Raw genomic sequence first — 14,286 nt, forward strand, 5'->3', positions numbered from 1 at the left:
GAAGAGGTGCGGGCAGTGGGTGAGCCTCTTAGGCCCTTTCTAGACCCAGAAGGACACAGTGGTGGCCTGGCGTGCCAGGCTCTGCACACGTCATGGGAAGAAGATGTGGAGCCCGACTAGAGAGAGCAAGCCCTACCATGCTTATCAGCTCCCCTTGGACAGCCCCCAAGCAGAGCCCAGTCATGACAGTGCTGTTCCTCAACTGCCCCAAGACTCTCACCAGGGTCATGACCCCCCTCCGGTCCAGGTCCTGGGCAGCACTGCGGGAGGTAAGCTTAGGTGTGGAGCGGCCGCTGAGCAGAGGGGACGTGCTGGCCAGGGACAGGGCCGTCAGAGAGGTGGGGATGGAGCCACGTTTGCGCAGCTGGGTCAGGTTCAGGGCCTCCATGCTGCCGCTGGTCACTCGCATCTCAATTTCCTCAGCTCGAAGCTCTGTGGACTCCTTCTCCTCCTGGATCATCCTAGGAGACAGGTAAAACCGGACCGCGGCACTAGCCCCAGCAAGGGCCAGCAGGAGGCAGGTGCTGGGTGAGCCCAGGCAGAAAGCAATGCCTGGGGAGCCCCAATGTTTCTGGCATTGCCGGTACATACGAGCCCTCACAGCATAGTTGGTTCTATCCCGCTGTGGCTTGGAAACATTTTTTTCTCCTACTTGTTAGCTGCCTAATGTAACAAAACTCCCCAGTTTAACAAAAGCAGTTGCTGGGAAAGGAGGCAGTGTAGTCAATGGTACAGAGCATCCTGGAAGTCAGAGTTCTTGACCTAACTCCTTGACTGACTGCAGGGGTGACCCTGAGTCAGGCCTCAGTCCCCCCATATGCCCAAAGTCAGGAGTGGTCGAAGTCAGTCGTTCCCAAACACAGGACCCTTAACTGACGCTGAGCCCTGACGGAGTCCTCTCTGTCCACAGAAAAAGGGGAACGATAACAGTAACGTTGTGTATCGGGGGAGGCACTCGGGGGAATGTGTGTATGCTCACACACGTACACATACACACACACACACTGATGTACAGGTGCCAAGTGGGCTTCAGGGCAGGACTTGCCTTTATTCTGAGAGTCTGTCTTTCCAGCTTCAGGGATGTTCACATGTCCTGTCTTTTGTAGAATGGTTGTGATAGGAAATGGTAGTTATCTTTAATGCTTTACTTTGTGGAATAAAAGTTGGCAATCCCATTTTATTCAAACTTCACAGAAGTGCCCTTCGGGGGGGGGGGTGTCTGTGTGTGATGCTCTCTTTCTAACTGGTCTGTGAAATCCAAGCATGGAGACCACTGAACCAAATGACCCTGTGGCCTGTAAAGCTCTGATGACCAGCTTGGACTTTCCTTTGCTGTTTGTCAGGAACATTATAAACTCTCTACAAACGCAGGGAAAAGTGCAGGTCTTGACAACTTTCCCTGCCATTGGTTTCTAGGGATGGGAGACATGGCACAGTGCACCAAGTTTATACCCAAGTTTGAATCCTGGCTCTACCACTTACTGTGTTGCTTTAGGCAAATCACTGAACCTCTCTGGTTTCTGTTGCCTTGTCTGTAAGGTGGAGATAATGCTGCCTCCCCCAGGGACTGTGGTAAGACTGACAATAGCATTCACACAGCTCTCACCCTGAGGTGGCCTCAGTAAATGGGAGCTACACTCTTGGTGATTATGTTTAGCTGCACAAGCTGGAGGAACACAGCCTCCCAACCCCTGGGAGGGGAAATGAACCCTGAGAGGTCAAGCTGGGGTCCTGCCCCTTTCAGTTCAGCACTGGTCCAGAACCTCGCCTGATGCCCCACGCAGGGTCCCTAGCCTGTGCACTCTAAGGTCAGCTGCAAGAAACAAGCAAACACTGCCGGATTTTTCCTGCAGTGCCCAAAGGGGGCCGATGTCCTTGAAGGCACCCCACGCCTTCCACCCCGCCCTCACCTGATCTCCTCGTTGATCGCATCCAGCTGCTCCTGCAGCATCATGGCTAGGGTCTGGGCATCGGAGTGGCCGCTGGGGGAGACAACACCCATGGAGCCCACCAGACCCCCTGGCTCATCCTCATCCATGTCAGAAATCTCGGGGTCACTGTCAAAGGCAGGGGCAGCCTTGGGGGCCACCACCCCAGGCAGTGGAGATGGCTCCCAGTCCTCAGCAAAGAAGGAGGATAAAGGGTAACAATAAGACACACCAGGTGGCCGAGGAGCAGGACTCCGCACTGCACCAGCATCTCCTGGGAGCTTGTTAGAAACGCAAAAGCTCAGGCCCACCCCAGACCTACTGATTCAGAGCCTACACCTTAACAAGATCCCTGGGTGATTTACTTGCACATTAAAGTCTAAGAAATACTATGTTAACTAACTCAAAGAGCTAGATAGCAGAGTGCTTAGAACAGATTCCAGAGAGAGACTGTCTTGCTTTGAATCCCGGCTCCACCAAATCCCAGCTGTGCAACCATGGAAAAGTTGTTTAACCTCTCTGTGCCTCAGTTTATTCATCTGTCAAATGGGGATAGTAGTGATACCTACTTCATAGGTACTTGTGAGGATGAAGTGACGAAATGCATGTAAAGCACACAGCACAGTGTGGGGCACAAAGTAAGCAGCACAGAAAGGCCATCGGTTCCCATGAAGACAAAGGGGGACTAGAGCAAGGGAACATGAGAAGGCCAAGCATGCCTGCCACGCATCTCACAGAGCTTCAGCACATCGCAGGACCCTGAGAGGGTCAACCCTGAGAGGAGGCAGCTTCTCAGAAACCATCCTATAAACCTCTTCGGTAGACAAAGGCCAGAAGACGAAAGAGACAGAACCAGCTGGGCCAGAGATGTGCTCTCACCCATTCTCCACGACCCAAGCCCCAGCTCCCCTTAGGGCTCTCTTCTAGCTCCTGCAGCCCAAGTCTGAGCTCCTAGGCAGCTGCCATGTTCCTATAACCAGAAATAAGAAAGGGCTGAGGAGCCTTCAGACTGCAATGCCCCCATCAGACTCTGGGTTTCCTAAGGGCAGAGATGACTCTTCCTCCATCAGACCAGGATTTCCCTCCTCCCTGCTGTATCTCCTGTGCCGAGAGCACGTAGAGGGCCTGGGCTGAGGACAGAGCGCTAACAATCACGGGCAGGAAAGAGTCATGCTTTTCTGCCCCTTTTCTTTCCTGTTTCCTGACAAACCCCCAAGGCAGACTCAGCAAGAACTTAGAGCTGCTTCTCAGAAAACTTCAGGTGCCATCCCAAGGGCCAGTTATCTGCCATTCCTCTCTCATCTCCCCCATAAACCACAGCTTTTGTTCCAGAAGGCTTGCCATTTCCATCTTGCCCCTGCATCCCCCACCCCACCCACTAGAAACACATGCCTGCACACCCAGGCACACGTGCACACGCTTCAGTAGGGCCTCGGGGACTGGCTGGCTGCCTGCCAGCCCTCACCTCTCACCCACCAGGAGGCTGAGGCGAGGAAGGGCACAGCTGTTGCAGCTGATGATGGCCCCAACCCCAGGGCTGCAGCTGTCGTCCAGCGGAGGGCAGGGGAGGATTTGCACTGCACGCCAGCCGTCTGTGAAACTGGAGCCAGGCACGTGGCCGAACTGACCCCAAACTCCCCTGGGAGACCCCCCCACACACTCACCCCTCCATCCCCTCACCTTGGCAGACTCTTCCCGAAGTGCTGAGTAGCCCCGATGCAGACCTGGGGGCGCGTGGGTGACTATGTTCAGGGAGAAGTGCTCGTCAGCTGCACTGCCCATGTGCGACCTCGAGTGGTGGAGGGGGAGAAAAGACAAGCCCTGAGGACTGGAGCCCCAGCTCACCACCACTGGGCCCAAAGAGTTGAGGGATCTTCAGCCTGGAGAAGAGAAGTCTTAGCAGGACACAGAGCTATTGTAAATGTTCTAAGGGCTGCCACGTAAGCAAGAGATTAGATTTATTCCCTGATGCTCCAGGGATCAGAATGACCCAGGAGAGAAAGTTCTAGGGAGGCAGCTTTCCAATGAACACAAGAAGCACCTTCGAAAGGCAGAAATTGGCTGATGATGCAACCAGTGGCTTTAAAAAAGCTGAGCTCCCCATCCAAGAGGTGTTAGAGCAGAGGCTCTCTAGCCATCTGACGAGAATGGTGCGGGAGGGCTCCCAGCATTGAGGGAGGTTGGAAAGGACAATCTCTAAAGGTCCTTTTAACCTAAGGGTCTTTGTTTCTTGATCTTCTCCTCAGCAACTTTCCCCAGGTCTCCTCATAATGTGGACTGAGTCCCTGGCTGAAATTCAACCCAGGCATACTCCCCACTCCCAGGAAGCTTCAGGAGGCCCTGATGCTGTATCAGAGACGTGGGCTAGAGAAACCACTTTGACTGCCCCAACGGTCTATTCCAACCCTGAGGCTTTAGGATCCCAGTAACGATCCTTTGGAATATCGGGAAGCCCCCCCAGTGACACTTCTTCCCTGTGCCTTCCCAGTTTGGAACCCTTTAGGGAGCCCAGAGCAAAGGGACAGAGTGAGCCTACAACGGGTTACACAAGGTAGCTGGAAGGAGAGGGGAGTTTCTGTTTGTCCCCCTCTTCTCCCCTGCAACTCAGTCCCAATTCCATGATGGGTCCAGTGCTTCCATAGTCAAAGCCAGGAATTCCTAACCATTAAGGTACACCAAGCTGTTGCAAATAGCCTGGTGTACTCTGGGCCCTGTCTTATTAATTGGGGGGCTGGTCTCTTCTGAGCAACCTACAGGAAGAGAGAAGCAAGAGGAACCCGAATACTATTTTCTGTCTCTGTTCCCTGCTTATCTCCATGCTCCTATACAATAGTGCCTGATGAACGTGAAGATGGTCCTTACGTGTCTACCCCCCAGACATCCAGGGGCTTCTCTTCTTCAAACTGAACATCCCTTTCCCTCATTCAAGCCTGCCCCTCTGCACATATACATATACACACTTCCTTTAACCTCTCTTCAGGGAAGCTGATCCCTACTTCCCTGACAGCGAGAGCATGACCGAAGAGAACCTCAAGGGTTCTGATCTAAGAGACTCTGGTTTGCAGAGAAAACAGCCAAGGTCCAGGAGTGTTACGTGGCATCATCCACTTCCGCCTCTCAATCGTCACCCTGCCTCTCCGGGCAGAGAACTCAGCACAGGCTTGAGGTCTGAGTTCAGTGTCCACTGCTTCACAAAATATGAAGCAAAATCCACAAGTTCCCTAAAATATGGGCTTAATTCAAGCATTAGGTGGAAAGCTCCACTCACCATCTCTTAAAATGTTCTCAGGAAAAGGGATACCACAGCCATATGAGTATCACGGCATCTCAACTTCCAACAGGAAGGGAGCTCTTTTTTTTTTTTTTTTGTGGGGAAGATCAGCCCTGAGCTAACATCCCTGCTAATCCTCTTTTTCTTTTTGCTGAGGATGACCGGCTCTGAGCTAACATCTATTGCCAATCCTCCTCCTTTCCACCCCCCACAAAGCCCCAGTAGATAGTTGTACGTCATAGCTGCACACCCCTCCAGCCGCTGCATGTGGGACGCAGCCTCAGCATGGCCGGAGAAGCAGTGCGTCGGTGCGCGCCTGGGATCCGAACCCGGGCCGCCAGCAGCGGAGAGCGAGCACCTAACCGCCAAGCCATGGGGCCGGCCCGGAAACGAGCTCTTGATGCCTCATTTCTCTCTCTCCTGAGGTCTTCTGCCTGCTACCTGCACCTAGGTGGTCTTTGGCTCTCAAACAGCAACCCTCCAGAGCCCTAAAGACAGTGTCTCAGAAGAACCAGAGTGAACCAGACACTCTCCACAAGCAGGCCCTGTGGGACACGGGTGAGCATGTAACTCAGCAGATCTCTCTCAAGAGCAGGCCCCCTGTCAAAGAAGCAGGAAGCATGGCCTGTGTCCCGGGGCACTGGGGAAGGAGCATCCCTCAGAGTACAGGTGCTCCCTTCTAAACTGCCCAAGTGAGCTGGGTGACTTTGACCAAGTTCTGTGAGCCTCAGTGTCCCACCCTGAATAGGAGGAGGACCTGGAGGTCCTTGGTGGTCTTTTGGTGGGAGGAAGTCTCCTTCCTCAGGGTCCATCCAGGACCCCATCCGAGCAAGCCCAGCCTCCCGCGCTCCAGTACCTGGAGTGGATGCCATCCACAAACGGCCCCCCTCGACCCTTCAGCTGGTCCACCTCTTGGCACAGCTTCTCAATCTCTTCGGATAGGTGGCCCTGTGCCAGGCAGACCCCAGTTGGGGGTGGGGACGGGGGCCAGGGAAGGGCACAGAAGGGAGAGAGGGACAAAGAGGATAGCAGTCCAACTGGAAAGTGAGCAGAAGGGTCAGCAGCAGGCAGGCAGAGGGGCAGCGCCAGAAGAGGGGTCTGTCTGGGGAAGGACTCTACCGGATAGGCCTGCTGAGCCCTCACCACCACACAGATGCGTGGCAAATGAGGCTGGGCAGAAGAGGGGCCCCGGTGCCCTCCCAGACCTCACGGCCTCTGCTGAGGAAGGGATTTGGCTAATCCTCCCAGAACCACCAGACTCTCGCCTTACCAGGTTTGAGGCCCCACCAGATCCTTTTGTTGCATCCTGCACTGGGCCCTGCCTCTCTGCGGCCCACTCGGTGCCTATGCTTATGGCCTCAGTTTCTTTACCGTGGGTGGTGACGTATGCACCGTGACTGGCTCTACTGAGGATTAGTGAGACCAGGGATGTACATGGACTGACAGACGGGCCGATGCAGTGCTGGCTATCAGAGCAGCTGCACGGCAGCACGGGTGTTCCTTCCTCACAGCACAGCCAGCCGGCCGGCCTGCAGCTGTACCTTGTGATGGTGCTGCTCCTCGATCTGCCGCTGGGAGCTCTCCAGCTCCTGGATCAGCGTGTTCTGGGGGAGAACAGCTGTGAGGCGACCCCCGCACTCTTTCCTCCAGCTCCGGCCCGCCTCCCCCTCCCTGCTGGACCTGACTCTCGGCCTGCACCCCCAGCCTCACCTCCCCAGGCCGGCCCACGACTCCCAGCATCACTCCATGCCCTGACCAACCCCTCCCATCCCAACCCCGCCCCAGAGCCGGCTCTGCTCCACCTACACCAGCCCCCGTTCGCTCGCCCCGCCCCCGCCCCACCCGGCAGCCCCGCCCACCCAGGCCGGCCCGGCTCCACCCACACCCGCCCTGCCCCTTCCCTGCAGCCCCGCCCACCCCGACCCTCGCACCTTCTCCTCCACGGCCGCCATGCGCTCCTGGAGGTGGAGCTGCAGGCGCTCGGTGGACTCGCTCAGCAGCCGGTCCACGGTGTCGGAAAGCCGCTTGTTGTGGTCCTCGTTCATCTTCTCCCGCTGGCGCACCTGTACAGCCAGCCCACTTCGCACCAGCCCATCCCAGGGCCATCTCTCGGCTCTCCCAGGGAGCTACCCATCCCCTGCGGTTCTAGCCTGCTCACCTGTCCCCTCTCTCCAGCTCTCCTGACCACTTCCTCCCACCCCTTTGTGGCTCTGTCCCTGGCCAGGTCTTTCCCCAGCTCCCACTTCCTCCATGCCCCATCCACAGACCATCCTGGGAGGCTGCCCTGGGGTCAGGGAAGGGGCCTGAGAGCCTAGCGGGGTGCCCTCACCCTTGCCAGCTCCTGGTTCTTCTCCTCCAGCTGGCCCTCCAGCTGCCGCAGGTGCTCAATATTGCCATGCCGTTCTTCAGCCTGAGGGCATGGATGGGTCAGTGCAGCCTGCGGATCATCTGACTCCTGCTCAGGCCTCATATCCGAGGCACCCTGCTGCCAGGGTGGTCTTCAGGGATCAGGGCCTCAGGTATCAAGAAAGCCCAGCCCTCCACCTATCATCTGGGAGCAGAACTGCCATCACCACTGCCAGGTTTCCCCCCCACTCCCTTCTTCCTGCTCAGGGCCTGCCTTAAAACATCCCAGAGCTGGCAGCTCAAGAGACTGTACATTCTCCCCACACTTCCAGAAAAAACTCCACTTGAAAGCATGAGCTACCATAAATCTCTATGCCTCCAGATAGATGGACCTGCACTTAAGAGTATGGACTCAAGCCAGACTCCTGCATCAGATCCTGGCTCCCTCTCTTCCCAGCTGTGTGACCTTGGGCAAGTTACTGAACCTCTATCTGCCTTAGTTTCCTCAACTGTAAAATGTGGATACTAACAGCACCTATGCCCATTGGACCACTGTGAGGACTGAGTGAGATAAGCCACGGCAAACACTTGGGACACAACAGGCAGTCGACAAATGCTAGCCGTGATTATTCCCTTTGTTATGAAACCAGCCCAGGTAGAGAGATCTCCCCTTCAGTGCATGGATTCCCAGAGATGAGACCCCATTGCTTCTGCTGACAAGATATTCCAGACTATCACCCTTCTTCCAGTGAGGAAATCCATCCTTAAAGCCCTCCTTCTATGACTCACTTGAACACATGAATCACTTCATCCCTTCTTGCCAGTTTTGGGAGATGCTAAAGCTGACTGCTCAGCATTCAACACATAACATCCTCCACTGCACTTGAAACCCAGCCCTTCATTCCCAGCGGCTGAAAAAACCTTCGAGACCACCAAGCCCAATCCCATCATCATAGCGATGATGACATCATCATAGATAACAACTGACCCCCAATTAGGGAGGGAGGGACTTTTCCCAGGTCACAGAGCCAGTCAGTGGCAGAAGCAGACCTGGTCCTGGGTCTACTGAGGTACAGCCAGGCTGCTGTACTATCCCCAAAGCCACCAAGCTGCCACGGTGGCACACTGGCCAGCCTCTGGAAGACAGAGATGCTTACTAAATACTGGCTTCTTTCTCCCCATGGGTGGGGGGGTAGTCATGGTGATCCCACATGAGCCCCCCTGAAAGCTCCCAGCCTGCTGCAAACATTCCTAAGTTCTGTTGACTAACCCACCGAACATGTGTGTCCATACATCTACCTAGCTCTTCCAGAACCCATTCTGTTTTCAGCCTGCACACCTCTTAGGAATTATTATCATTCCATAAAGTTAACTGTCCACTGGGTAAAATCATATTTCCTTTTATTCGTCCTAAAGCTGCAGGCTTCAAGCAACCAGGGGTGGTCCCTAGATCTAGAATGCTCCAACTTGATAAAGAAAGATATGCTCAGCCTAAACTCCCACCCACCACTCCTTCAAGGATATACAGAGTTGGATCATATCTCCTCTCCGATGTCATCTCTCCAGAGATGGAAGTCCTAATTTCCCACCCCAGACCCAACAGAAGGAAGTATTAACCACAAGGTGTGAACAACAATAGAACACTGTGTCAGCACAGTCTCCTCCGCTTCCCCCAGTGCTTCACACCCCTTCTTAGGGGCCATCACACGCCTGCGGGGCGATGAGGGCAAGGCTTAGGCGTCCAAATGACAGGCACAGATAGTGTGTTTCCTGGAGTCACACAGCGAGCAGAGGTTTCCTAGCTCCCAGCCTGATGTGCCTCCCACTCTCTCCACTCGCTCACTCGCTGCCTGGCTCCGTGACAGTTCAGGAAGCAGATCCCCAGGCCCCACCCCACTTGCCTTGGTAAGGGCTACAATCCTCTGGGCCAGCTCAGCCTCCACCTCTCGCAGCGTCTCGGCCTTGCACATCATCTGCCGCAGCTTCTGCTCTGCCACCTCCAGCAGCTCCTGGAGGTGTCAGGCCTTCTCCTCACACTAGCAAAGTGGGGGCAGGGAAGAGTCAAGAGGGAGCACTGAAGCCTCCCCACCCCCACCCAGCCTCAGTAGAGAGCAGGTGACAGGCAGAAGCAGCAAGGGACAGCCTTGGTTCTTGGCTGCTCAAGGGGCCTGATTTCCCCTTTCCCAAGGTGACGTGCAGCCCCAGGGGCTCCTGGGCCATCAAGGGAATGTTCTGGCATGATCATCAAGACCTCCAGGGTCAAGTACAATGCCTCCCCCACATCTGGAGGAGTTACCTGGCAGTGCAGGGACTCCTTATTGGCCAGCTCATTCTCCAGTTTGTCATTGAGGTCATGGATGGATGTGGCCTCACGCTGAGCAGCCAGGTAGCGCTTCTCCAATGTGGTGATTCGCTCCTCCATGTCCTCCTTCTGGGCCAGAGCCTGGGCAGGGGAGAGGGGAGGGGAGAGAAAGGTATCAGCTTCTCCCTGCCCCCACCCTGTCTGTACCTCACCACCAACACCTGGCCAGCTGTACCTCCTCCACACTGCCCTGCCACTTTCTGACCTTGACCCATCCCTCTCACCACTCCTCCCCACACTGGACCCCACCAGGTGTTCAGTCTTCCACTGTCTAGCCCTCGCCTGGCCCTCCCTCTACACCCAGGGCATCCAGGCAGCTGCCCTCCTGAGTGCTGAATGCCTACACCCAGCAGGAGGGGGTAAGGCTGGGTCCTTGCTCACCTCCCGGAGGTCCCGCTGATGCTTGCTGCTCAGCTCCTCCGACTTAATGAGGTCCCGGTGGGCTGTGCCCAGGTCCTCCTCAAGTTCAGCCACAGCTGCTGTCAGGGTGACCAGTTGCTCCCGGGCCTGGCTCAACTCAAAGTTCTGCTTCTCCAGGATCTCCTGCAGCTCCTCTACCCGGCCCATGTCCTCCTCCAGGGACAGGGAGCCACAGTCAGTCATTGGAGCCCAGGCATCCTACTCCCCTGCCCCACCCCGAGGAGGTGGGAGGAGGGACAGCACATCCAGAGTGGGTCACAGCTCTGCCCCCAATTTCAGAGCACATCTCCAGGTACACCTTCCTTCCTCTGGGCCCCGGAACTCAGTCCAGACAACGATCGAATACCCTTGCTCTCCTATGCATCTCTAGAAAAACAAGTTCTAGTTTTACCTGCTGTCTCAGCCCCTGGTAACCTAGAAAGGAGCAGGACTAGGGGCAAGGAGGCTCAGAGAGAGAAGGGATCTTGCCTGAGCGGACACACAAGGTGATAGCACCTAACAATTCAAGCGGACAAGCACTTTATGTGCCCAGCAGTCTGTCGGGAACTAAAACAAAAATCTACAGATGTCTCTGCAGATGAGGTAGCGAAAGAAAAAGAGAAGAGAAGTGGGAAAGAGAAGTGGAAATATTGGAGAAAGCACTGAATTTAATTCAAGTAGCTGCTCCACTGAACTCGTCAGGGTAGGCCCCACCTCCTGTCTGGGGGAAGATATGCCCCTGCTGTGCAGCTCTCATGACCCACCTGCCACAGGAGTTTCGGTCCCAGCTCCAAAGTCTCCTCCTCTTCTGCCACCCCATCCCGAACCCCTGCCCCCTGCTTCAGGGCAGACACCTGTAGGGCACAGCCCCCAGGGCAGTGAGTCAAAGAGAGGAGAACCTCCTACATATTCTAGACCCTCCTGAGCCCCCCGCCTCCCGGAGAGGGGTGCCCAGCCTTGCCTTGGCTGGCAGTCTGCAGCCAAGACAGTGGGGAGAAACCAGATGAGGAACAGAGCGGGGCAAAGGGGTAAACTGGCCTTGGCTTCCAGGAGCTGCAGTCTACAGATGGAGGGTGAGCAGGTAACTTACCTGTTGATGGGCACCTGCCAGCTGCTCTTCCAAGGTGGTAACTCGTTCCAGGGCTGCCCAGAGCCGCTCTCGCACCTGCCCAAAGTAAGGGGAGATGGAGGAGGAAACAGGAACCCCACTGGACTCAGGCTGGAGGAGCCTAGGCTTGGTCTACCACTGTTGGGCGTGAGACAAAGAGAAGGATCTGCCAAGAGGCAAATTTCTGAGAGGGAACCTAATAGGAGGACCCTGAAATTGGGCCAATGGTAGGAGGGAGCCAGTTATGAAGCTAGAAGGCAGTTTTCCCGAAACACAGGATACAGAAATCACAGAGACGGGACACACGTAGGCTCCAGGGAAGCCGGGCTGGGTGAGGGGTGCGCGGGGGGTGGGCCAGGCTGAGTACCTTCTCATCCAGGGCCTTGTGGTGCTCAAACAGCGACTTGAGGGCCTTCAGTACCTCCACCTCACTGGAGACCCCTGAAGGTGACTGGGCCTGGCGCTTCACCACAGTCATTCGCAGTGACCGCTCATGGCGGGACACCAGGCACTCCAGATGTTCCAGAAGCAACTGGCAGGGACCAGGGGAGGACGAGAGGGAGGGCTGTCAGCATGTGCCCCAGGGGCTACAAGCAGGGCACACATGGTCACCAAGTAGACACGAGTACGGCCATGTGTACCACTGTTAAAATGCTGAGATACTTCCATGTTGGTAAATAGCTGCTGCCCTGACTGCAGACCCACCCCAGGCCAGCTGCCATGGCCTCTCCCAGCACCCCAACCTCCCCATGAGCCCCCGACCACAGGTGAAAAGCCTAGCACTGATGGAGGAGTGATGTGACTGTGCCCCCAGAACATAAGCCAGGAAGAGGTAAGGGTGGACCTGGGGTGTGCCTGGCCCTGGCGATGCCTGATCCCTTGGTCCAGGGCTTCACGCCCCCGACACATGCACGCCAGATCACCGCACTCACCCTTGTGTTATTCTGCTCTGCCTTCAGCTCTGATATCTCTTCCTCCCGCTCTAGAAGCTGCTCCCGGCACATGCTCAGCTCCAGGGTTAAGGTGGCAAATTCCTGAAAACCCTAAGGCCCTCAGTGCCTGGGGGTTCGCCCCGAGCAGTGTCCTGCACACCCGGTCAACGGTGGGGTCCTCTCACCCATCCTTTACCTCCACCACCCACCCCCAGAAAAATCCCTGTCCATCCACACTGGAGGGTAGTACCCCCCAGCTAGCATGTGCCTCCCAGAGGGTCCACATCTCTGGGACCTCCGTGCATTCCAAGCTGTGTTAGGGCACAAGGAAACAGGGCTGGAAGTTAGGGTGAGAAAGTCCCCGTATCTGCTCTGCAGCCCCTCCCCCTCCAGCCACCAATATAACCTGACCATGTCCTCCCTCCCATTGTGTACTTGTTTCCCCAGCAACCCAATGACACTGCCCTTTAGAAACCAATGGAGGGCAGTTTCGCTTCTGGTTTGGCATCGTAAGGTCCAAACAGAAACTGGTAGGTATCGGAGAAGAAAGAGAAAGGCTATGAAGTGAGTGCCTAGGGAGCTCTCCCATCCCCTCCCCAGGGCTTTGCAAGCTGCAGGTGGCCAGGAAATGAGGGTATTGAAGGACCCACCTACATGAGAGCAAGAGAGCATGCAGACCTGCCCAGTCGGCCACATGGCTCCAGCTCTGGCTTCTGGGATACGTGCTTACTCAGGGTGCCTCCCAGCACAGAGGCCAGGGCACCTGCTGGTTTTATCAAATACCCACGCTCTGAGTAAACGTAAGACACCCTCAGAGATCTTTCCAGCCAACCCTCCTCCACCAGGACGAGCATACAGGGGGAGAGGCTGGCCCCGCAGTTCCAGGCCCATCATATCCTATTTATTTAATTAGATAGCACCTCATTCCAGAAAGGTTTTCAGATAAATGGCCCCAACTCTGTGGATGCCCAGGGTCTGGGAGTGACTGAACAGCAGCTGCAGCCCCATCCTAACCTGGAGCCTCCCTCACACACCAAGGACTCATGACCAAAGGAAGAATTCCAAAGCAATCCCCTCTTATCATTCCAGACCAGGCAAAGGGGACAAGAGCGCTGTGGGAAGGGGACAAGGGACCCAGAGATGCCAGAGACCAAGAAGCCATGGACCTCTGATCCTACTCCTTGATTATCACAGGCCATGGCCACAGGCAGTCAAACATCTCACACTCTGGAAGGCCAGGCCTGGACCCAATGCCGCTTCCCTTTTCAGCTTACACACATATGTACATGTGTACAGGCTCACACACTCACTCACATTTGCATGCGTGCACGCACACACGCACACACTTGTATCCAGAGACAGGACTCAAAGGCTTGCCCCCAGCCCTACACCATGACACCACCACCAAAGGCCTGGTGCTCTCTCCTCCCCTGCCCTCATGCTCAGCCACTGCCTGGTGTCCCCACCCCAGGACACCTCCGTCCTCCCTCCCCAACTCCAGCCCATCTGACACACTGCTGCAGGGTGATCTCCCAGAGCACAACGTTGTCCACAGATGCAAACTTCCTATCCTGGTTTTCAAGCTCCTCTCTCACAGTTCCTTTCCACATACCCTAAGACCTGGTCCCCCTGGCTCCCCTGCTGTTTCCAGTACCCAGAAGGCCTTCCTAATTCCACACCTTTGCTCAATGGGCTCCCTCCCCCGGGAGAGCCCAGCCCTCTATCACTAGCTGTCACTGATGAAATCACATCCATCTTTCAAAGCCCATCTCAAAGGATATGCCTCCTTGGGACTTTTCTAGACTCCCCAGTAGAAGGCTCTCTCCCTCTTCTGAAAACTGTGTGGAACAGTGGTTAAGAGTACCAGCTTAGGAGCCCATGATGTAACCACAAATACTGTGAGCACCTACTACGTACCAGATCCTGTGCTGGTCACTGGG

General features: G+C 55.8%; 1 protein-coding gene across 1 annotated transcript in view; it reads right to left on the reverse strand.

Moving 5' to 3' along the window:
• The window catches only part of PPFIA4 (PPFI scaffold protein A4), a 34,863-nt gene that overhangs the window by 16,838 nt on the left and 3,739 nt on the right, over positions 1-14,286 (reverse strand). The window contains 14 exon segments of the mRNA XM_087424256.1: positions 221-461; positions 1,911-2,119; positions 3,609-3,717; positions 6,056-6,147; positions 6,741-6,803; positions 7,131-7,262; positions 7,529-7,609; positions 9,447-9,581; positions 9,842-9,988; positions 10,289-10,480; positions 11,071-11,160; positions 11,397-11,471; positions 11,782-11,946; positions 12,347-12,448. Of these exon segments, the coding sequence (XP_087280382.1) occupies positions 221-461; positions 1,911-2,119; positions 3,609-3,717; positions 6,056-6,147; positions 6,741-6,803; positions 7,131-7,262; positions 7,529-7,609; positions 9,447-9,581; positions 9,842-9,988; positions 10,289-10,480; positions 11,071-11,160; positions 11,397-11,471; positions 11,782-11,946; positions 12,347-12,448 (1,833 nt within the window).

The sequence above is a fragment of the Ceratotherium simum genome, chromosome 36, assembly GCF_057802395.1.
Source record: "Ceratotherium simum simum isolate JZ-2026a chromosome 36, ASM5780239v1, whole genome shotgun sequence".
NCBI lineage: Eukaryota > Metazoa > Chordata > Mammalia > Perissodactyla > Rhinocerotidae > Ceratotherium > Ceratotherium simum.